This window comes from Dothidotthia symphoricarpi (assembly GCF_010015815.1).
Source record: "Dothidotthia symphoricarpi CBS 119687 unplaced genomic scaffold P153scaffold_3, whole genome shotgun sequence".
In the NCBI taxonomy this organism is placed as follows: domain Eukaryota; kingdom Fungi; phylum Ascomycota; class Dothideomycetes; order Pleosporales; family Dothidotthiaceae; genus Dothidotthia; species Dothidotthia symphoricarpi.
The window spans coordinates 1689156-1712029 of NW_022985010.1; the positions used below are offsets into that span (position 1 = coordinate 1689156).

Consider the following 22874-nt stretch of genomic DNA (forward strand, 5'->3'; position numbering starts at 1 on the left):
CGCAAACAATATGCGCAAAAGATGGTAATCGGAAATGACATACATATGTAAAGTTTAGTTTTCATAGTCACCTGGTCACCACATGAAGATGTTCCGAAGAAATACACTCATCCGTAAGTTTCGGCATTGTAGAAAGCGGCCCCCGAACATGACCTTGACGCCCGAGTGGCGCGATCAACACATTCACAACTGTGATTGGGGATTGTCAGCTTTCGCGATGTCGGAATTCTGATGTCCGGGTGCTTACTCAATTGGAACTCCGTAGTTCCGTAGAAGATCGACGTATGGTCTTATGCTTGAATGAATGCCTATGCTTAAGAAGCACTCACTTATTCATATCGTGCAAAAACAAATTCAATCGATCAGTTCACTTTGTATCCAACTGGGCACCAATGGCCAGAGAGCACAATGCTATGTGCGAGACACATACAAACAGGTCTAATAGTGGCCAAATGAAGCTCATATACTTTAGCAACGAGTTTATTTTCGAGGACCTGCCGAACATCTTCCGAGAATTACACCAGCATAGCAAAAGCAGAAGACATCCTGTCCTTGCCCGGTTTTTACAAGAAGGAACCACTGCCATCCGTGACGAAGTACACCACTTGCCGACAGAACTCAGACAACTGATTCCCACGTTTGAGAGTATCCTGACATTTTTGGAGTTCTCCGAGCTCCGAAAGGGTCCTCTTTGTGGATCTGTCGATGGTATACTCCTTTGTATTGCTGAGTTGGGGACACTCATTGCGTGAGTAGCCCTGCCATCAACACGCGATCAACCTTTCCGTGGATCATAAAGCTGACCTGACCTTTTGTTCAGTTACTATGAAAGTTGCCCGAGTGCCTTTGATCTGGACGATACCAATGTATGTCTCGCTGGTCTAGGTATCGGGCTTCTAGCCGCACCTGCTCTATCGTTAGCCAGTACAGTGGCGGACCTTGCGGTTGTTGGAACCCAGGTCCTGAGACAAGCCTTTCGTCTCGGTGTTCTGGTCAACCAAGTTTCCCAGAATTTGCAGCATCGTGATTTAACCGAAGATACCTCTCTGGACTCATGGGCCTACGTGCTATCAAACGTATCAGCAGAGCAAGTCCAGCAGCAGCTCGACGCTATGCATCAAAAACAGGTAAGTCAAGTCGACCTCCAAAGAGAACTACAGAGACATCTGCAGTGGAGAAATGAATCTAATTTTATGCTTCTTCCATCACAGTGCACTCCAGTAGCAGCCAAGATTTTCATCAGTGCTTTGAGCGCTTCTTCCGTTACGATCAGTGGACCTCCAGCTAGGTTGAAAGTTCTTTTTCAAATCGAAGATTTCTTCCGCGATTGTCGATCCATCGCCTTGCCTGTATACTCTGGCCTGTGCCATGCTGGACACATTTACACGGAGAAAGACGTGCGTGAGGTAGTCAGGACGCCCTCTATGCAGCGCATCGACAAAACTCTCGCACCCCGACTTCCTATCTTTTCAACAAGCACCGGGAAGTCTTTCCCTGCAACAAGTGCAACTGACCTGTTCGAGCACATAATAAGCGAGATTCTAACACAACCGATACAATGGGACAAGGTTGTGCAAGGTGTCATCCAACGGGTGCAGGAAAATCCACGTGCAGGTATTGATGTGCTGGTTTATCGAATGTCTATCCCCATGCACGATCTCTCGAAGGCGTTGAAAAATGTACCAGAAATGGATCTGTCGATCAAGGAGCTTGGGTCCTGGGTTCATAACAAGCATCCTTCCACAGACATCATCGACATTGACACGGATGCAGGGAACAGAGATCCGTCGCAGTCCAAGATAGCGATCGTGGGCATGTCATGTCGAATGCCTGGTGGAGCGACCGATACCGAGAAATTCTGGCAGTTGCTTGAGAACGGTTTGGATGTGCACCGTAGGATCCCAGCTGACAGGTTTGACGTTGAGTCGCACTACGATCCCACAGGAAAGCGCATGAACACTTCACACACGGCATACGGTTGTTTCATCGACGAGCCTGGGTTGTTTGATGCACCTTTTTTCAACATGTCGCCGCGCGAAGCACAACAAACAGATCCTATGCAACGACTTGGCCTGGTGACAGCATATGAAGCGCTCGAGAGAGCTGGTTATGTCGCCAATCGAACAGCTGCAACGGATTTGCATCGCACTGGCACCTACTATGGCCAAGCTAGCGACGATTACCGCGAGGTCAACTCAGCACAGGAAATCAGCACCTACTTCATCCCTGGAGGTTGTCGCGCATTTGGACCTGGCAGAATCAACTACTTTTTCAAGTTTTCAGGCCCTAGTTACAGCATTGATACGGCGTGTTCGTCTAGTCTGGCAACTATTCAAACTGCGTGTACATCGCTCTGGGCAGGTGACATTGATATGGCTGTGGCTGGGGGTACCAACGTGTTAACCAACCCCGATGCGTTTGCGGGTCTCAGCCATGGTCACTTTCTGACCAAGACCCCAAATGCGTGCAAGACCTGGGATTCTGAAGCTGACGGCTATTGCAGTAAGTATAACTATGTTTTCATTGCTTTGTTAGATCATATTTTGTTAGATCATATTTTGTTATCAATGCGAATGGTGATTTCAACCGAAGTCAAAAGGTCATGCCTTGCTAACCTTCAGCAGGAGCTGACGCAGTCGCTTCCGTTGTCCTCAAGCGTCTTGAGGACGCGGAAGCAGATAATGACAATATCCTTGGTGTTATTCTTGCAGCAGCAACAAACCATTCCGCTGAAGCCATTTCTATCACGCATCCCCATGCAGGTCATCAAGCCTATCTTGGCACGCTGGTCACGAATCGAGCAGCCATCAACCCGCTCGATGTCAGCTTTGTTGAAATGCATGGTACAGGCACACAAGCAGGAGATGCAGAGGAAATTCAATCCGTGACTAACGTCTTTGCCCCTTCGGCCAAACGCCGTAACTCCAAAAATCCGCTGTACATCGGTGCAGTAAAAGCTAACGTAGGTCACAGCGAGGCAGCTGCAGGTGTCACAGCTATAATCAAGGTACTCCTCATGTTGCAGAAACACGCCATTCCACCACATGTGGGAATCAAAAACAGTCTCAACCCTAGGTTTCCGAAGGACATGGACGCACGCAATGTCCGCATACCCTACGAGAAAACGCTGTGGCCGCAAGTGCCTGGGAAAAAACGTCTTGCCATGGTAAACAACTTCAGTGCTGCTGGAGGAAATACGACTATTGCCATCGAAGAAGCACCTGAGCGGAAGGTGATCGGAACAGACTCTCGTCCCTCGCATGTCGTTACAGTATCGGCAAAGAGCAGGGCGTCATTCAAAGGAAATATTGAAAGGATGCTCGTGTATTTGGAAACAAATCCAGAGACGCGACTCGCAGATCTTTCGTATTCAACTACTGCACGTCGATGCCACCACAATTACCGTGCGGCCTTTTCTTGTTCCACTATCGACCAGGCCAAGAGGCACCTTGCATCGACCTTGGTGTCTTTGGATACACACAAACCGGTTCCAAACACTGATGCGCCTCCAATTGCATTTGTTTTTACCGGACAGGGCGCATCATACAAGTCGTTCAACTTGGAGCTGTTCAACCAGTCGCCATACTTCCGATCCGAGATGCTGCGGCTGGATGCCATCACTCAGGGCCAGGGATTTCCATCGTTCCTTCCTGTGTTGGATGGCAGCCATGCAGAGAACCGTGAATACCAACACTCACCAGTCATGACGCAGCTTGCGCTCGTATGCAGCGAAATTGCTCTGGTCAAGTACTGGGGCTCTCTGGGTGTGAGGCCTGATGTTGTTGTTGGTCATAGCCTAGGCGAGTATGCGGCCTTGCATGTAGCTGGCGTGCTCTCAGCTTCCGATACAATTTTCCTTGTCGGGCGGAGAGCCACGATGCTTGAGACCAAGTGCCAGGTGGGAAGTCACAAGATGTTGGCGGTGCGAGCTTCCGTCCAGCAGATCGAGAAGAGTGCTGTTGAAGCACACCTTCCCTACGAACTCGCTTGCATTAATGGTCCAAAGGAAACTGTAATCAGTGGTCCGGTGGCAGAGATTGAAGCCCTTGTTGCGGTACTTGAATCCGATGGCTACAAGTGCTATAGCCTCGACGTGGCCTTTGCCTTCCACTCGGCCCAAACGGACCCTATCCTGGACGATTTTGAGGCTATCGCTAATAGCGGCGTACTATTCCAAGCACCTCACCTGCCTGTGATCTCACCTCTTCTCAACAAAGTCATATTTGACGACAAAACGATTAACGGCAACTATATGCGCCGGGCTACACGTGAGCCTGTCAATTTCCTGGCGGCCCTGCAAACGGCCAAGAAGATCGGTACTTTAGACGACGACACGGTTTGGATCGAAATAGGGCCCCATCCCGTTTGCATTGGGTTTATCAAGTCGACTCTTTCGCCAGTTGGCTTTGCTGTCGCATCTCTGCGCCGAGATGAGGACAATTGGGCGACTATGGCCACAAGTCTTGCGGCACTACATTGCGCTGGTGTGCAGATCGGCTGGAACGAATTCCATAGCCCGTTTGAACAGTCGCTGCGACTCCTGGACCTGCCTACGTATGCTTGGAATGACAAAAGATATTGGTTACAGTATAATGGTGACTGGGCTCTCACGAAAGGCAACACCTTTTATGACGCTGAAAAGTCACAGTCGAGTTTGATAGAAGCAGAACCTTCCACTAGCACCTCCAGTCTGAGTACCTCAACTGTACAGCGCATCATTGACGAAAGTTTTATTGGAATGGCTGGAACTGTCGTGATGCAGTCCAACCTAGCGCATCCAGAATTCAGAGCCGCGGCTTGGGGCCATAAGATGAACGGTTGTGGTGTTGTCACCTCGGTGAGTTTGCTTATGGACTGTTCTCAAGATGTGGGAAGTGCGATACACTAACATTTGGACTATAGTCTATCCATGCTGATATCGCTTACACGCTGGGCGAATACCTGTACAAGAAGCTTGTGCCTACACGCGGCAAACAGGGAGTTCATATTGACATTACCAACCTTGAAGTCGTCAAAGGACTTGTCGCAAATAGTACTCCAAAGATCCCACAATTCATACAAGTCTCGCTGACCACGGCCGACATAACATCCAACAAGGCCCAGATAACGTGGTACAACGTGCACGTCAACGGAACTGTAGTCGACCAACCCTTCGCAACCGCTACTCTCGTCTTTGGTTCGCCTAGTGAATGGTTAGCCTCGTGGGTTCCCCTAACTCACTTGGTGCAAGGCCGCATCGAACAACTTGAGCGCCTGGCCGAATCAGGTGTCGCCAACCGCTTCAATCGGAACATGGCATATCTCCTCTTCGCGAACAACCTGGTCAACTACCATGACAAGTACCGGGGCATGACATCGGTAGTCTTGCACGATCTTGAGGCTTTTGCCGATGTGACGCTGACAACTGATAAAAGCGGATCGTGGACCGTGCCGCCTTATTTCATCGACAGCGTAGCGCATCTGGCGGGCTTTGTCATGAACGTGAGCGATGCCATGGATACTAAAGCCGACTTCTGTGTCACACCAGGTTGGGACTCGATGCGCTTTGCAAAACCCCTCGTAGCTGGGGCCAAGTATCGCTCCTATGTCAAGATGATTCCCACGCCGGAGGATGCAACTGTGTATCTGGGTCAGGTGTATATCCTCCAGAACGGAATAATCATTGGAGTTGTTAGGGGCATCAAGTTCCGCAGGTATCCAAGGATCTTGCTCAGCCGTTTCTTTTCTGCGCCAGATGACTCCAAACCATCTCCTATCGCCACCAACTCCACTTCTGTTGCTACAATACCTGTCGCTGGCTCAGCAATTGTAAATCCTATATTAGGATCGTCCGTGTCATCATCGTTCACGGAACCATCTATGCCGGCACCAGTCGCCATATCTCCAGCTTTGACTGTGCACAACGCGAAAACAAACGGCATCGAAGCAAAAGAGGTTCCCGAAAGTATCGACTCTGATACCACAACCGACAAAGCTATTGGCATCATCGCGGAGGAATCCGCGCTAGACATGGCCGACCTGACCGACGACGCGAGCTTTGCCAACCTGGGCGTTGACTCACTTATGAGTTTGGTCATAGCCGAGAAGTTTCGCGAACAGTTGGGCGTGGTGGTGGGTGGCAGTTTGTTCCTTGAGTATCCGACGATCGGTGATCTGCGCAGTTGGTTGGACGAGTATCATAGTTGAGGGTTGCCAATCTACATGTCTCCTTAGAAATACATAAAGGAGAGGTACTTGAAAGTCTCATCTCCTTGCACCTGGTGTGTAAGTCGCTGTCTCTTGATGTCTGCTGCATGACCAGTCGGGATTGCTGCTCCGTTTTCCATTCAACCCAACGCGCGAATCAGTGAAGTTCGGGCTTCGGGAATGGATTATCTCGGGGAGAGAGGGCATATATAGATTGTGAGTAGTACTTATACAGATCACTGTTCCCTCAATCACAATGGTTGTCTCGAAAATACAAACCTTCATCTATTTCTCAATATGACCGACATTCTGGAGATTCCAGTCCCTCCTCCAGGAACTTCAGATGACCAGTTTCTTTGTCTGACCATCTGCGGGTATCGTCGTCCCGGTATGAGCCAAGAAGAATACAGGCATCACATGACGCATGTATCAGGCCCCATGACAAAGGGCTTGATGGTCAAGTATGGAGTGAAGAGTTGGTCATTGGTAAGTTCGACCTGGTTATTGACTCTTATAATTGTCCAAATCAAATGGGATAACCAAACTAAGCTATCAATAGATTCATAATACATCCCAGACACGCGCAATTATGACACAGCTGTTTGATGAGCACATGGTCAACCTTGCCGACTTCGATTGCTTCAGCCAAGTAGTTTTCAGGAGTGTTGACGACTATAAGCGGATGAGAGAAGATCCCTGGTACAAGGAGAAGGTAGCGGGAGACCACAAAAACTTTGCAGATACACATAAAAGCATGATGACAATCGGGTGGATCACTGATTTTGTCAAGGATGGGGAGTTGATCAGTAGCAGCAAAGAAAGAACCGATGCAGAACGGAAGTCGCACGCTTCGCAGAACGCAGGGCTTGACACCAGATCGATCACCAGAGCTAAAGCTACGGCACTCATAACTGGCGCTTTTCTCTCTGGTACGTTCTGAATTTCTTATTTGAACACCCAAGTTCTCTGAAGAAAGAACATATGCTGATTCGACGTGTCTCAGGGTGCATGATGTCCCTATCCCTCATGGCGGTCCCTGTTATGCTTGATACCACGACCGAAGCACCCCAGCTCTTCCTTCAATGGACCCGTATGTATCATTACGGACACCAGGTTCTTCCAACCCTAGCTATCTGCACTTTCTTGCTTTACAGCTATGTCAGCTTCAACAGATACAATGTCGGGAACCCAAAATCTTGGTTTGTGTATGCACTTGCCGGAGCGGTCACTTTGAGTCTTATTCCATTTACGTGGATCTTCATGGTGCCAACCAACGACGAGCTATTTCGGCTGGAGGCACTGACCCGAACGGGGGCGCGGACAGGCAATGGCACCTTGACTGTTATGCAAGCCAAAGGATTGGTCATCAAGTGGTCGTGGTTGCACTTTACCCGGTCCTGCTTACCGTTGGTGGGTGCTTTGATTGGAGCCCGGGAAACGTTCGGCAAAAGAGAGCTTATTGCCGACTGGAATGGGAATTGAACTGGTGGAGTTGTGTTTGATTCGGAGGTTGGGCGAGATCCGCATATGTGTGCTACATCAAGAGATGTTTCTTGTTTACAGGGCCTAGTCGAGTCTTACCATGATACGTGACAGGGAGGACAAGTTTAAGCAAATTACATTCATTGCAAATGTGCATAAGTTCTACCTCATTTCACTGCAATTTGAACCCAGTGTTCTTGTCAACTAATATTGACCTATCGCTAGAGGCTAACAACTTAGACCATTCAGTGTTGTGACAGAATTATGTTTATTGCTTGGACGACGTGTGCTGACGTTCGGACCCCGATGCCCACGACCGAACGCCGATGTTCGATGGCGTGCAGATCGCAAATGTATCGGGGTTACAACGCCTTGACGTGACTTGCATAATCGATTCTAAAGAATTAACATCGCTAGAAAGTTTAGATCTGTACTGTGTCTTCATTGTACGACCATGTTGTTCCTCTTACTTGTTGGCCTCTGCTTTGTGACAACAGTTTATTATTATTGGTCATCCTCACACTTGGCAAACAGCCCGTCTGAGAACTTCAGTTCGGTTGACGAACCTGCACAGTTGGCCGAAATCGACGGCGGGACTTGGGAGCAATTGTCAGTTTTCGAGCACGTCGAGCGAGGCTTGAATAAAAGCCCAGATAGGCCAGCGATCATCTGTTTGTTTCAACAGTCAGCGGGTCTGGAGGAAATGCTCGCCGCATGTATCCCGGAAAACACGTTATACATGAATGTAATTCATCGCGGTACTGAATCGGCAGAACTCTGTTGCATAGATCAACCCCGAATTCTTGCAGTCGACAAGCAGAAAGGCACGTCAGCTGCTAGAGCTACCCGAACGGAAGACGCTTCTACCTTTACACTCAGTTACACACAACTGCATCAGACTGCATTAAGACTCGCAACCGGACTTATTTGCGATGGAGCCCGACCCAACACGACGATGCTTATGCTAATCCCCAATGGCGGCGAATATGCCATCCTGCTCTGGGCTTGCATCCTACTGCGCATTACATACGTGAATATAGACCCGGTTTGCCTGGAAGATCCTGATGACAAAGCACTCAAGTACACACTACAAACGACAAAGCCACAGGTTGTAATAGTCCCCGACACTCTTAGTGGCAAGGCCATCGACGCAGTCTTGGTGGAACTAGAGTTACCTGAGCCTATCCGTGTGTGTCTCGTTCAATCCGTCTCGACTATTGCCAACCACAAATGGAGATCTCTCGCCGATATAGTTTCCCTCTCGAAACTCCGTTCTCACGTAAGCAACGCAAACCTTGTTTCGACGGCACGACGCGACAGGAACCCCAAGCGTATAAATTCAATAATGTTTACTTCTGGCACGTCGGGCATTCCCAAAGGTTGTCCTCAGTCTGTATCCGCCATCTCTCATGCCCTTCATTCACAGGAATGGCTTATCGATTCGGACTCCGGAACAGCGCATCTTGCTATCATGCAACCACACAACTCGCGGGGTATTGCACCAGCGCAGACACTCCAAACTTGGCGGGCCGGTGGTGCAGTGGTTCTAACAGGCCAAAGCTTCAGGTCAGTAAAGTAATACCATGCGCATTTATTGAGAGCGGTGCTGACAAAACGATGCATTTCATAGTGTAGGCGATGCTATCAAGGCCATCAAGCAGGTTCGAGCGACCTTCCTTGTCCTGACACCGCCAATGGTACATGGATTTTCTATTGAGTTGGCCACACGACCTCTCGATGTCTCCTGCGTCAAAAGAGTCCAAGTTGGTGGTGATGCTGTAACCAAGGAGGTGCTGATTAAATGTGCCGCGCTTTTTTCACAAGCACAAGTATGCGTTAATCAAGGAATGACCGAAGGCCCGGGTGTGTTCACATGGCCGTTCCTCAAGACCGCCCCAGGTATGATCCCTTTCCTGGGTGGCCAAGTCTGTCCCGTAGGAATCGTTGCCCCTGGTGCTAGAGTACGCATTTGTTCCATTACGAGTCACGACATCAAAACTCAAGCAAGACGCGTGGTGAAGAGGGGCCAGCTCGGAGAGTTGCACATATCATGTCCGAGCATCATCAGACATTACTTAGGGGGCAGATCTGAGGAGTCATTCTATGATGATGAGAAAGGCAGGTGGTTTAACACGGGAGATATGGCCATCATTGATGGCCAAGGATTAGTATTTATTGTGGGGAGACGAAAGGATATGATCCAGCGCGCAGGTGTGACCATTGCGCCTGCTGTTATCGAAAGCTGCATTGCCGCCTTCACTCAGACCCAAGTATGTCCAGATCCTGTCGTTACGAACCTTCATACATTTCTGTGGTTTGAGTACTAACCATGATTAAGGCAGTCGTAGTAGCAGCTCCCCACAGTGTCCTTGGCGCCGAACCATTCGCAATTGTCAACTCTTTCGAATATAGGACCAAAGAGAAGATTAAACACTACGTCCAGACCGTATTAGGCAAGAACTATGCGCTTGGGGATATCGTAACACTTGAACAGCTCGGCCTTGTGGAGTTCCCTGTCAACGCGACGCACAAGATTATCAAGTCTGAGCTGCAGAATGCTGTGGTGAAACACCTCCAAAGAACTACAAGCACGCAAATACCGGCATAGAATGAGGAGCAGTCGGATCAATACACTGTGCAAATGACACGGTGTACCATCTCAGACACTATCCAAGTTGGCTCAATCAACGACTCCTGTTCGCGTACACGTCTGGATGAAGTCGTATCATATTACCCTTTAGCGTGGCCCTATTTAGCTCGTTCTGTATGACAAATGGAATCCTCAGAATTATTTGATGAATTTTTATATAATCATGCCGGTCTTCCTCGCCGTCATCGTTTGTGTTTTTGGACGGGCTATTCTCCCAAGACTCCAAAAGCCTTGGAAATTCTGTCACGTATTGTTCTACCTTGTGACCAATTATTATAAGCTATACGTACCGAAGTGGATATGGTACCCTGATGCCACATCGAATCAACGGAGGCGCAGAAATGGCGCCCTTGTTATGAGAACCTCAGGTTGGGTACAAGCGTTTGGATCATAGCAACAGCCGTTTGCAAATACTCATCATAAGCCCTCTGTTCGTTATTGGCATGCGTCATTTTGGTCCCACCAGACTCACCATATGCGGCTCGGACCCCGATCTAGTTGATCCCGAGCACATGGTGTTGTGCGTCCCAGTTTCTCATTCTTGTCATCCCGAACTATGCCGATGATTCATACATCCGCTCCTCGACCTGTAAGCGGCTCCATTATCCAGGACAAAAGCCATAAGTTCTGTTTTACTTTCTCTTTTGTGTTCACAGATCTTCAAATACAAGATAATTACGGTCTACATTAGACCAAATGGTTTCGCCGATCCAGCTCTCGCCGACTCATGTTGGCCTCATCAAAACGGGTGAGATTTCTCCGGAGTCACTTTCAAAATGCAACAAACTCTTGCAAAAAAACCACGAGGAATGGCACATGTTCTTCCGAGACACTGCAGGTCATAACCATATTGTTCATAGCCTCCTTACAATCTTGTCTTTGGGCGCCAGTCCAGATGAGCTCCAGGCAAGATACGAAGACGGAGTGAAGATCCAGCGTTCGATACCCTCGATCGATCACGCATTGCTGGATAAGTTGAGTAATAAGAACGACACCGAAGCATTATATGAGGCTTTGGTTGGACAGATCAACCAGTATCATACGTTCCTCGAGTTCTTCAAGGCCGAAATCGAGGTCAATGGCTGGAAGGAAGTTGTACAGGAATACGTTCTGGCGCGTACCAAGGTAGCCGAGGTCATGCTAGCTCGCATGTTCGAGGGTGCATATCATCCCATCATCCACCTGGGCCTTGGGGTCGAGTATCAGCAACCGGCTATCATCGCGGAGGCTCTCGCACAAGCCGCGGCCCACGACGACAGCAACATCGGCACACTGTTAGTCAATGCCGAAAAAGAAGCTGCTATCGCATATCCGTCTATCAAGCCAAAATCAATGCTAGAGCTGGTGAACGAGGTACGAGCAAGCGACACCATTCGTAACGCACCAAAATGGACCGACTTTGGAAACAAGATGCGCGACGGCGTCGTCGGTCGCGCTGGCGAGGAAATGTCGAGTCTGGCCTCACAGTTTCGCATCCGCGCCGACGAAGAAGACCTGGAGAGACGCACCGCAGAGATGATCAGTACATGTGCGTACTTCGCCGGTGCGGCACAGGACAAGAGCAAGGCGTCAACCCGCAAGATTAAAATCGATTTCTTCTACATGCACGCGGTGACCAGTAGTTTGTTCTTTACTGTACTTTCGTGCCAGAACTGGATCAAGCTTGAGGACCGCGTACGTCTTGTCGAGTGGAAAGCACGTCTCGATCTGGCTTGGTATGCTGTGGCCGGATCTGCAGTTTTGGACGGCAGCGCCATTTCTGGGTACTCTTCTCCCGAGAGCGACGGCATGGGATGGGCCGAACTATTTGATGCGGTCAATAAGGAGCACGACGATGGCCATGCTGCTAAGTTTCTCCGCGCCTTGAAAAATGGGGAAAATGTTGCCAATAGGTTTGAGCAAGGGGATTGGGAGGCTTATTTTCCTATGAAAGGCGATATGTGGTTGAAATTGGCGAGAATGTGTCAAGACACCACCAAAGGGCTGCCTACAGATCTCAAGTGGGTACCATTCACTGGATTTGAGCAACCGTGGAAGAGACCAGACCTGCTGCATGAGTAGATCCAAGGGAAGGGCAAGCATACGCAAGGTTCCACATAATCGCTTGAATAGGATCGTAACATATGCTGTCTTGTTTTCTGATCTCATCATAATTGTGTTCAACCATCAGTTGATCTGAACAGTTGGAACTTGCCTCAGAGGCTACTCTGCCTATGTTGCGTACCATTGCTCAGCTATCTCTCAAATCCCAAAAAGCCTTTTTCATTTCGAACATACATTCATATTGACACACGTCTATGACACAAGAAACGAGAATTATGCCGGCCCTGTAGTGGGTAGATATGCATGCAGCCACGGGAAGAAATGTCTTGTCAACCCCATCAGAATACACATAGGAGTGCCACGTGGAAACTTGGCACCCACCCCCGACTTCGCGTTCACGACGCCCACATTTCTTCCATCGAAGCGCCCCTCTGGATCCTGCGAAGCCTCAATCATGGCAGCTGATAAATCGAGATAACTGATGAAACTTTCTTCTTCATTGAGGGTCAATCGGTGTCCGCGCGACACGTCAGGTGAGAGACCGGCTGGCTTGATGAAGATGGTCGATAGCCAGTTGGAATGCGATCGCAGAAGCTTCTCAGCCAGCCTAAGATCTTCGTACACATGTGAAGCGGCGGCGAGCATGATGGGCCGGAACCAAGCGGGCATGTTGCGCGAAAGATAGGGATCAATCGTTGCTGAACTGAGAAGTACGAGTCTAGGCAACCTGAGTCCTGGTTGCCCTTCGGCCTTTATCTTCTGTAAGGCGGCAAGGACGGCAGCAGCGCTGTCCTGGATTGTGGTGTAAGTATCTTGTCAAAACACAGTTATGGTGTTAACGGGGTATGCTAATCTCCTTGCAAACTAAGAAAAGAGAAAAGTCGGGGAGAAGTCTCACCTGACTGATGCAGCATCCAGGAATGTTATCGTTCGTCGATGCCACCATAAAGACCGTATCGGTGTCGCGAACACAATCAACCATGAGTTCGACGTCATCAATGCTGCCGCAGAAGACTTGCACGTGCTTGTTGTCTATGGCTTCGGGGGTCACTTGGTGGAGCTTGGCCATATTGCGACAGTAGGCATTGATCTTGTTGTCGCTTGATTTGAGAAGGTTTTTCATCAGGGCTGAGCCGCAGTTGCCTGTGCTACCGAGAATGGCGTATGTAGGCATGGTTTCTCAATCGCAATATTCTGTGAGACTCAAGTGACAGTCGAAGTCCCAAACCTATAACGCAACATGGTGATCCGGTGCCCGACATTGAGCACGTGAACTGGTCGTGATGCCTACATCGTCTGGCATATTACCGTAGTCCGTTCGGGACGGTTGGGATGGAAGCCGGAACGCAAGGAACCCGAATATAGGTCTGCGAAACGAACGCGGAGTTAGACCTGGACTTAAGCGCTGATCATGGCACTAACCCCGCGATCCCCGAACCGTACATGCACTGTGCCGCCCGACAGCAAGGGCGTACTTGCATGTTTTAGTGGTTCCATGCATGTTGTGGTGGATGCTAGTATATACAGATGCCCATTTTCCGTTTTTGTTCAGTGCCAGCCATTTTTGATATCCGTCATCCCTTGCTCGAATAGCAGCAACTCTCTTTTTCCCTGACAATTCATCACGGTCGTGTCAACTCACCTTCTTCTAACTACATTGTCACTTGCTTCGTCCTCATTACCCTACAACAAATCAGAATGGGGTTCCTATATAGTCAATTCTTCAAGACGCCAATCTATCCCAAAGGCAACTTCAGAGGCAAGACAATCATCGTCACGGGAAGCAATGTTGGTCTGGGCAAAGAAGCAGCACGCCATTATGTGCGCTTGGGAGCCAGCAAGCTCATCCTCGCTGTGCGTAGCGTCGATAAGGGTCAATCAGCCAAGAAAGACATTGAGAGTACTATCAAATGTAATATCGATGTGTGGAAGCTCGACATGAGCGACTACGGAAGTGTGCAGGCTTTCGCAAAGCGCGTCGACGCTGAGTTAGATCGCGTAGATATCTTCATCGCAAACGCAGGCGTAGTGCGCGCCGAGTACCACGCGGTCATGGGTCACGAGGAGGGGATTTTGGTCAACGTCATTTCAACTTTCCTGCTTATGGCACTCATGATGCCCAAGATGAAAGACACGGCCGCTAAGTTCAACACACGGCCTACCTTTGCTGTGACAGGATCTGCGGCGTACGAACACACCGTATTCCCCCAGCGGTCCGCCCCTGACGGTGGCATCTTGACTGCTCTTTCGGACAAGGAAACGGCGCTCAAGTACTGGTCTCAGCAGTATCCTGTGTCCAAGCTCGTACAACTTCTCCTCGTGCGCGCTATTGCCGAGCACCACCCAGCTAGCGAGTTCCCAGTGACAATCAACATCGTCAATCCAGGACTATGTCACTCCGAGCTGGCGCGTGAGGCCAACGGATGGAGCTTCTATCTCTTCAAGCTCATAGTGGCGCGGTCTACAGAAGTAGGAAGCAGGACGTTGGTTCATGCAGGAGCTTCGGGTGTCGAGACTCATGGCAAGTATTTGAGCGATTGCGCGATAGAGGAACCCAGTCCCTTGGTGACTGACAAAGAAGGCAAGGAGTCGCAGGATCGAATTGCTGCTGAGGTGATCAAGATGATCGAATCTATCCAACCAGGTGTATCCAAGAACTTTCAAACTGTCAAAGGATAAGAATGGCCATCACATCTCGGTTAGACCCGGAGGTTCTTCTCGCAGTGCTTAGTTTTCAGGGATATAAATATTGTATTGGCTACCTTAACAACTCTCAATCAACTATACCTCGAAGTTTGCATCCGCTTTACTCTTCTTCAAGTGACACGTTTTTAGTTGAACTCATGCGTTTTGATTAAATTCAGAGTCTAACTCCTGGAAAAAGAGAGTATTTGACCAATTGAACACACGACGAACGCAAACTCGCGAGTGATGTTTGAAGATTTCAAGTAACTACGACCAATCCCCATCCAAGAGATCCTCCACCCTCCTACCTGTCTTCATCGCCTCTTCCACTTCAGCAACTGTCCAAGGCAAGAATTTGTGACCTGGAGGCAGGTTTGTATTCTCGAACTTTGCACCATCCACTAAATGTGCGATTGCCTCACCGTATTTCTCGTAGGCGTAGGCCTCAGGATCATGACTGAATATCCACTTAGGGAAGCGCGTACGCACCTTCAAGGGATCTTTCCAAATAGTATCCCAATCCGTCTCCGTCTTCAGTTGGGCGTTGACAAAAGACATCTTCTGGGCACAGCTGACGCGCTCGTAACGGAGTAGGTTGTATATTTTGGTGCCCGTCGCAGACGAACGCCTTCCTGTCAGCTGGAGGCACGTCGCCAACGTAACCGCATCCTCCAGAGCCTGTGTCGCACCGTTGCCTGAGGTAGGAATAAAACTGTGTGCACTGTCGCCAACTTGCACGATATGACCGCCCTTCGATGTCCAGTCTCGGCGTAAGTCTCTCCATAATAGCGGCCAGTGCACAACACCGCCTTTGGGCGCAGTGCGAACGAGCGCAAGTATGGCTGGATCCCAGTCTGGCACTTTGAGAAGCTCTTTGACAATGCTCTCGGGATCTGCATCTGGCTCCCAGGATTCAGTCGCTCCGCCCTGCGCGTCCAAGGGGGTAAATCCCCATGAAACAATATCCTCTGACACGAAGACGCCGATATACATGCCAGGTCCGAGCCAGTACTCCCATACAGGACTCCGATTGCCCCACCTTTTCTCCACCGTTGGGTCTCGCATGGCTATTTCTTTCGGATATGCCGTGCGATAGATAGACATGCCACTGGACTTGGTAGGCGTGTGCTTCCCCGAGATAAGCATTTCCGAGCGCGACTTGAGACCATCGGCAGCCACGACAACATCTGCCATTCGCACGTCACCATTCTGGAGAACGACTCCGCCTGTCCCAGCGGCTTCGTTCTCGAAGTAGTCACGCACTGTCTTACCGTACTCGATCGTGAATCCAAGCTTGGCGACCTGTCGCAACAGCATTCGGTAGAACTTGCTGCGAATCTGGGCTGGAGCCACAGATGGTCCCTTTCCTCTTCGGGATGCTATGTGTTCTGGATCGTTGTACGATGGTACAGTGGGCCCGTAGATATGTTCTCCGCTGTGTTTTTCGTAGCTCACTGAGGCACTGACTTGCTCGGTTTCCATATCGCGTTGCATCGCGGGCCAGTGGCGTATGACGGAAACGGCCGACGGAAGCATGACAATGATGTCTCCTGTATTCCGTTGTACATGTTAGAGAATCTATCATCTCTCCGGCTTGAGGGAAAAGAAGAGACCAAGATTGGACGTACCTGAGTATACAGGACCATCGTTTCGTTCCAGAATCCCAACTATATTATGCCCCTTTCTCCAGCATTCCAGAGTCGTCATCAGTCCACCCATACCAGCTCCGACCACAAGCACATTAACGCCCGTATTGGGATGGCGTTCTGGTAATGCAAACTCATCAGGGTTTTGACTGGAAGTGGACGTCCAATTTTCTGCATCGAATTCATGGTTGTCGCCAGGTGCGTTAATCGTGACTGCGTGAGGAACCATCGCAAACAGGAACAGAATCGTGACTGTTATATCGTAAAACTGTCGCAAGCTAGTGACTATATGGGGAACGTATAACTTGAGAATACTCTTTGTGGTTTATCTCAACTTGGGAACCTTAGACTACATAACGCCTATCTGATGCTGAAACCAGCTTCTCAATGTGGGACGCATAAGCTGTGCACGCTGTCAGGCAGCGACTCAATCGGGGCTCGGCATTGCATACATATCAGGCCTCAAGATATGCAGTCAGCTCGAATCTCAAGTCCGTTTCGGTCCGAGGTTGATGAGCCTCAATACATGATTAGCCTCTGCCTGACCGGTTTAGCAAAAAGTCCGAATTCTTTGATCCTCGTTCATCTCTTGCTGAAGTCTTGTGAAACCCAAGTCGCCCTCACCTCTACTTTCGAATATCAATTTTCCAGAAGCACCGAGTCATGGCTGTACAACCTCCAAGTCCCGAGAAGCATAGAGGAGGTTACCGCCAGATCAACAAGGCGCTCAACATCTGCGCATTTCAAGACTATCTTGACACCCAACTCTCACGCCTACCTGAGATCGCCGACGTCGAGGTGCTTAGTCCACGTGTAATCCGTGTCCTGGGTCAGAATGCCGGAAAATTCACTTTACAGGGCACGAACTGCTACATTATAGGTACAGGGTCTCAGAGAATGCTCATCGACACAGCCCAAGGCCTACCGGAGTGGGCTGACTTGATTTCTTCAACGCTTGCAGACGCCAACATGACGCTCTCGCACGTCTTCCTCACGCATTGGCATGGCGATCACACAGGCGGTGTGCCGGACCTCTTACGAATGTATCCAACGTTGAAAGGATCAATATACAAACACATGCCCAACAAATCTCAGCAACCTATTACCGACAGCAGCGTTTACAGCGTCGAGGGCGCCACATTGAGAGCAGTCCACGCCCCCGGTCATGCACAAGACCACACATGCTTCGTACTCGAAGAGGAAATGGCTATGTTCACAGGCGACAATGTCCTTGGTCATGGAACAGCGGCAGTTGAGCAGTTGAGCGTATGGGTTGATTCTTTGCGCGTCATGCAGTCCCACAATTGCCAGATAGGCTACCCAGCACATGGTACGGTGATTAAGAATTTGCCACGAAAGATCGAGCTGGAGCTCAGGACGAAGGAACGGCGAGAGACGCAGGTCCTCAGAGCGTTATCTCAAGTTCGTACTCCCGGCGGTAAGAGTAGTGTTACGGTGAAGCAGTTGGTCACTGTTATGCATGGGAACGAACTGGACCTTCAGGTTCGCCAAATGGCAATCGAGCCGCTCATGGATGAGGTGTTGAAGAAATTGGCAGAGGATGGAAAGGTGGCATTTGAAATCAGGCGGAAGGAGAAGAAGTGGTTTGCTATCATGTAACCTTGAGATCACCTATATTCATGGGTAATATTCCTATACTTTACTGCACTGGGCTGTGAGAAGTCCTTGAGGCGTAGGACTAAGCGAAGTGTTAATCTGGTTGTATTCTGGGTTGGAAGAGGTTGAGCTTGTAGTACATCATCTAAACGCGTTCGAGTTTTGCAAGACATCAGCTCATATAATTGCAGATCAGTTTGCTATAGCTTCTGGTGTCGAGTCATGAAACAAGAGCTTATCTATTCATATCCGAGAAGCCGAACATCAAAGATTGGGATTATTACCGCCGTTAGCAGCCATCGGTTACCGAGTTCGCATCTTGCCGATGTCTCACTGGAAAGTATCGGGCCTAAGACATTGAGTGATTTTGACCGAAGGCAGTATAATATGCTTCGCCACGCACCTATATGGTTTGAGATCAACAAAAGATAGTCAAACCGGCATACGAACTACCAACGCTACCTTAGTGAAAAAGCAGGAAGCTCGATGTCGTTCGGAACGCTCTACACGCACAAGGTGAGAATATATATCAACGTCAGAGAATATGATTGACACTAGACTGATACAAGTCATAAACCCAGCCGAATCCAAGGTCGTTCGCTATTCTGGCCGTTGCAAAATCCCAGGCCCTGGACCTAAACGTTGTCTACCTGGACAAGGAAAACAAGGAGGACCAGGAAAAGCTTCTCTTGCTTAACCCACTAGGGCAGGTCCCGGTTTTTGTAGCTGCAGATGGGTTCGTTTTAACAGAATGTATTGCTATTGCACTCTACAGTACGTCATCTCTAAACATGTCGTTAGGCACCAATCTTGACTATCAAATACAGTTACGTCCCGAAGCGACTGCACAGCTTTACTCGGCGCTACTAGTAGAGACTACTACGATATCCTTAGATGGATGTCCATGGCCAACTCAGATCTCTTGCCTGCTATTGGCGGGGTTATCTTGCCCCTGTTGGGCATGAAACTAACTGTACGGAAAGACCGTCAAGACTGCTTACGCGCATTTCATGTAGACTGTAAAGTGCTTCAAAACCGCTTACAGCAAAGCAGGTATCTTGTCGGAGGAGATCAACCGACACTGGCCGATCTCTTCACTGTTGGCACTCTGGTATTCGCTGTCATGGTATTCCACAAAATGATGCGGGATGAATATCCACGGCTTCTGGAATGGTTCCACGAGATCTATGATATGCCACTGTTCAAGGCGGTTGCAGGGGATCTACATCTACTCAATGTACCTTTCCCTTCTGTTAAAGACATTCATTAGATGCTCAAAAAGTCAAGACAGATCTTTATCTATCGTAGCTTTCGCTGTTCATTGCTTATTAGCTGTATTTGTGAATACCGCATCTCCTGTGTGTTTATATCGTCACCCTGATTGGGAAAACAGGAATCCGCATAGTGCTACTACAAGGCACACAGTCTGTGTACAATCAAATCAATCTGAACATGCAGCTAGGCATTGAGATAATATTTATAAATCCTCTGAAACTGTTCGTTTACTGTGCTTGCAGCGATGAGTTCAATTCAACCTATGTGATCCTAATAGTCTATGCATCTTTGACATATTTAGACATCAACTTTCGACCCAACTTGTGAGTCTCAAGACCAATACAAAATTACTGTCTGAATTGTGCGATATACTGCTCACGAGTACGAAAGCTCTGAATTCGGGACTCGGGACTCGGAACTCGGAACAATGAGTAGAGCTGCATATCGGACACCGATCACTGATCTAACAATACGTTTATGCAAGGGGTTCATGCAAGGGGTTTATCTCATTGTTTCGATTGTCTAGTACAACCAGCCTCTATGCGGCTCAATGCTGTGGCACGGGCGGGGTTACGCGGAATTAGCGGAAACAGGCGTAAAGCTTACACAAGAACTACATCGCTCGGAATTGAATACCTTCATATAACATGCATGCCATTGTGTTGATAGAAAGTCATCTTACATCTTCGCTTGTTTCCATTCAATTGCACCTACACAAGTATTCAACTATGAGCGGTCAACAGTTGTTCTTAACCGGCGCCAGTGGCTATCTCGGCGGGGTACTTGTCGAACTGGCCATTGCAGACGGCTACAAAGTCCACGCCCTATCACGCAGTGAGGAAAGCGACTCGAAGTTGCGAGATCTTGGTGTTGAACCGATCCGAGGAGATCTCACCTCAATCGACGTGCTGAGAAGTGAGAGCAAGCAAGCCGACGTCGTTATCAACCTAGCCACTGCCTATGTCTTTGGCCAAGGGAAGTACGAGGACGCTTTGCCTATCGACAACGCCGCCATTGATGCTATCTGCGACGGTCTGGAAGGTTCAAACAAGCCTCTCATCACTACTTCGGGCACCTTGTCGGCACAGGCCGATCCCAATGGCAACGAAACCAATGAGGATGCACCGCCAGAACCAAGCCATCTCAATGTGCGCATCCAGGCCGAACAACACGCGCTGGCTCAAGTGAAGAAGCGAGGTGTCAAAGTGATGGCAGTACGTGTGGCACCATACACTTACGGCCGAGGCGGCAGCGGCGTAGCGCGTTTCATGGGAATGGCGCTGAAGATGGGCGGCCTTCCGACTGTCAATGGAGGCAAGAATCGTACCACCTGTACACACGTGGATGATGCTGCGCGCCTGTTCCTGTTGGCTGCCAAGAAGGGTGAAGCGGGAGACCTATTCAACGCCGGCTCTCAAACAGACATCACTGTGGGAGCCATCTTTACCGCAATCAACCATTCCGTTAACGTACCAGACAAAGATATTAGTTACGAGGAAGCTCTGGCTGGGTTTGGTGAGAACATTGCTTGGTTCCTTCAGGCAGAGAATCGTGCATCAGGTGCGAAGGCAGAGAGTAAGCTGGGCTGGAAGCCGTTAGGAAAGCCTATTATAGAGGAAATTAAGAGGGGATCGTACGTAGCAGTAGCAAACGCTCTTAAGAGTTTCTAGGTTAGATAAATGAAATTATAGACTCTAAGCTTAAGATAATTAATTTTTAGAGCTATAATTTTAATTTAAAACTCTATAAATATTAGTTTAATAAGAACTAGAACTAAATAAGGCTATTATTTAGGTTTATTTAAATATTAAGTTATTTAAATATACTATAGTAGAGTTCTATAAATAATAGTTTTCTTTATAAGTCTACTACTTTAAAAGGAATTGTTTTTATAAGTAATAGAGTATTAGGCTTATAGAGTTAGAATTAAATAGTTCTTATCTTATAACTCTCTTCTTTTTATACTAAGTTTAATAGATTTTTTTCTACTCTATTAAAAATATTAAGAACTAAGTTTAATAAATAACTATTAATATAATTTAAAGCTCTAGTATACTTAAAGAATAGAGCTTTATAAATCTAGAAGATAAAAACTCTTAATTAGTAAGTAAAAGAAATCTAATCTTTTTTAGAGTAAGTAGAGTATTTTTCTATAAGAATAAAAGATACCTACACTAAATATATAGAAATAAAACCTAGATAAAATCTAAACTATAAAAGTATTATTCTAGTACTATTATTAGCTGCTTAGTAAGCAATAAATACGCACTAGAGGGCTAGGGTTCTAGTATTTAAAGAGATAAAAAGAGTATTTCTAGAATATACCTAGTATCTACTCTATCTAAATATAGATTAAATACCTACTAGATCTAGATTTCTAGTACTATAAAAGTTACTTAGTAAGAAAGAAAACAAGACTAGAATATCTAATATAAAAGAACTAGAATTTAATATAGAGTATTTTAGTAGTAGTACTAAGCTATTATAGATATTTCTATTTAAGCTTCTATTAGCTTATCTTTAGTTAACTTTTAGGCTAGAAGTATAAAACTTTTAAAGCTTTAGTATTTAATACTTATAAGTCTTTAAAGCTTATACTATAGAAATTTATTTAATATCTTAATTACCTTCTTATAGTTCTTTTATAATTTAAATTATTATACCCCTTTAGATTGTAGACACCTCTAAAATTCAGTAGAATATAGCAAAAATTAAAATATAAATAGAGGTCTAACAGTAATAACATTATAGTTAGAACTTAGATTTACAATACTATACTACTACTATTACGTACATTCTGCTCTGTACTCTCTTTTATAAAAGTTTTAATATAATATCTCTTAATTTTAAAGAGTTATTTAATGTTTTATATCTAGAGATAGTTAGATAGAGCTAATCTTAATTAGGAAGTTTTAAGCTAACGCTAAATTAGAATAGGAAGTTTTAAGCCAACGCTAAATTAGAATAGGCAGTTTTAAGCTAACACTAAATATAAGTGTAAAGCCTTAAAGAAAGAAAGGCAGAAAGTAACACTAGTTATATATTTAGCATTAGCTAGCAGTAAAAATTAGGTAGCTATATAGAGGCTAACAATGCGCTTCTTCCTATATAATAAAATATAACCCTTTTATTTTTAAGTATTACTACCTATCTGCTAACCCTAACCTGCTAGCAGGCTTAGAGGACTGGTAGGAGAACTAGTCTAGAAGTAGAGGTAGTTAATACGTAGTTACTAGTAAGTATTTCTAGTAACTACGCACTAACTACGCCTACTAGCAGGCTTAGAGGAC

At 47.5% G+C, this 22874-nt stretch overlaps 10 protein-coding genes across 10 annotated transcripts; 8 read left to right on the plus strand and 2 right to left on the minus strand.

Moving 5' to 3' along the window:
• Positions 1 to 449: 449 nt before the first annotated feature.
• P153DRAFT_308746 (ketoacyl-synt-domain-containing protein) lies at positions 450 to 6186 on the plus strand (the record flags this gene model as incomplete). Its single annotated transcript, XM_033664717.1, has 6 exons — positions 450 to 748; positions 821 to 1127; positions 1212 to 2502; positions 2625 to 4837; positions 4903 to 5871; positions 5935 to 6186. 6 exons carry the CDS (start codon positions 453 to 455, stop codon positions 6184 to 6186), a joined length of 5328 nt encoding a protein of 1775 aa, XP_033528037.1.
• A 336-nt stretch (positions 6187 to 6522) lies between these two features.
• Positions 6523 to 7614, plus strand: P153DRAFT_250358 (uncharacterized protein; the record flags this gene model as incomplete). The annotated part of the gene is made up of 3 exons (XM_033662704.1): positions 6523 to 6672; positions 6746 to 7115; positions 7190 to 7614. Coding segments are annotated over 3 exons (945 nt in total), but the record flags the coding sequence as incomplete, so codon positions are not given.
• Positions 7615 to 8122: 508 nt separating this feature from the next.
• P153DRAFT_332683 (putative amp dependent CoA ligase) lies at positions 8123 to 10290 on the plus strand (the record flags this gene model as incomplete). Its single annotated transcript, XM_033665522.1, has 4 exons — positions 8123 to 8413; positions 8489 to 9234; positions 9299 to 9938; positions 10007 to 10290. 4 exons carry the CDS (start codon positions 8123 to 8125, stop codon positions 10274 to 10276), a joined length of 1947 nt encoding a protein of 648 aa, XP_033528039.1. The 3' UTR covers positions 10277 to 10290.
• Positions 10291 to 11014: 724 nt separating this feature from the next.
• P153DRAFT_382081 (uncharacterized protein) lies at positions 11015 to 12379 on the plus strand (the record flags this gene model as incomplete). Its single annotated transcript, XM_033670103.1, has 1 exon — positions 11015 to 12379. One exon carries the CDS (start codon positions 11015 to 11017, stop codon positions 12377 to 12379), a length of 1365 nt encoding a protein of 454 aa, XP_033528040.1.
• An 87-nt stretch (positions 12380 to 12466) lies between these two features.
• P153DRAFT_420473 (putative NAD-dependent epimerase/dehydratase) lies at positions 12467 to 13692 on the minus strand. The gene is made up of 2 exons (XM_033672246.1): positions 13260 to 13692; positions 12467 to 13153 (listed from the first exon to the last, which is right to left on the minus strand). The coding sequence occupies exons 1-2, from the start codon at positions 13533 to 13535 to the stop codon at positions 12635 to 12637; spliced, it is 795 nt and encodes a 264-aa protein (XP_033528041.1). The 5' UTR covers positions 13536 to 13692; the 3' UTR covers positions 12467 to 12634.
• A 244-nt stretch (positions 13693 to 13936) lies between these two features.
• P153DRAFT_363802 (uncharacterized protein) lies at positions 13937 to 15099 on the plus strand. The gene has a single exon (XM_033667450.1). It carries the CDS (start codon positions 14300 to 14302, stop codon positions 15038 to 15040), a length of 741 nt encoding a protein of 246 aa, XP_033528042.1. The 5' UTR covers positions 13937 to 14299; the 3' UTR covers positions 15041 to 15099.
• A 214-nt stretch (positions 15100 to 15313) lies between these two features.
• P153DRAFT_282405 (putative monooxygenase) lies at positions 15314 to 16921 on the minus strand (the record flags this gene model as incomplete). The annotated part of the gene is made up of 2 exons (XM_033663196.1): positions 15314 to 16596; positions 16675 to 16921. The coding sequence occupies 2 exons, from the start codon at positions 16919 to 16921 to the stop codon at positions 15314 to 15316; spliced, it is 1530 nt and encodes a 509-aa protein (XP_033528043.1).
• A 434-nt stretch (positions 16922 to 17355) lies between these two features.
• P153DRAFT_353974 (Metallo-hydrolase/oxidoreductase) lies at positions 17356 to 18312 on the plus strand (the record flags this gene model as incomplete). Its single annotated transcript, XM_033666473.1, has 1 exon — positions 17356 to 18312. One exon carries the CDS (start codon positions 17356 to 17358, stop codon positions 18310 to 18312), a length of 957 nt encoding a protein of 318 aa, XP_033528044.1.
• A 465-nt stretch (positions 18313 to 18777) lies between these two features.
• Positions 18778 to 19493, plus strand: P153DRAFT_308759 (glutathione S-transferase; the record flags this gene model as incomplete). Its single annotated transcript, XM_033664718.1, has 3 exons — positions 18778 to 18825; positions 18891 to 19083; positions 19137 to 19493. Coding segments are annotated over exons 1-3 (579 nt in total), but the record flags the coding sequence as incomplete, so codon positions are not given.
• Positions 19494 to 20240: 747 nt separating this feature from the next.
• P153DRAFT_428582 (oxidoreductase domain-containing protein) lies at positions 20241 to 21282 on the plus strand (the record flags this gene model as incomplete). The annotated part of the gene is made up of 2 exons (XM_033672723.1): positions 20241 to 21217; positions 21276 to 21282. The coding sequence occupies exons 1-2, from the start codon at positions 20313 to 20315 to the stop codon at positions 21280 to 21282; spliced, it is 912 nt and encodes a 303-aa protein (XP_033528046.1). The 5' UTR covers positions 20241 to 20312.
• Between the last annotated feature and the right edge of the window lie 1592 nt (positions 21283 to 22874).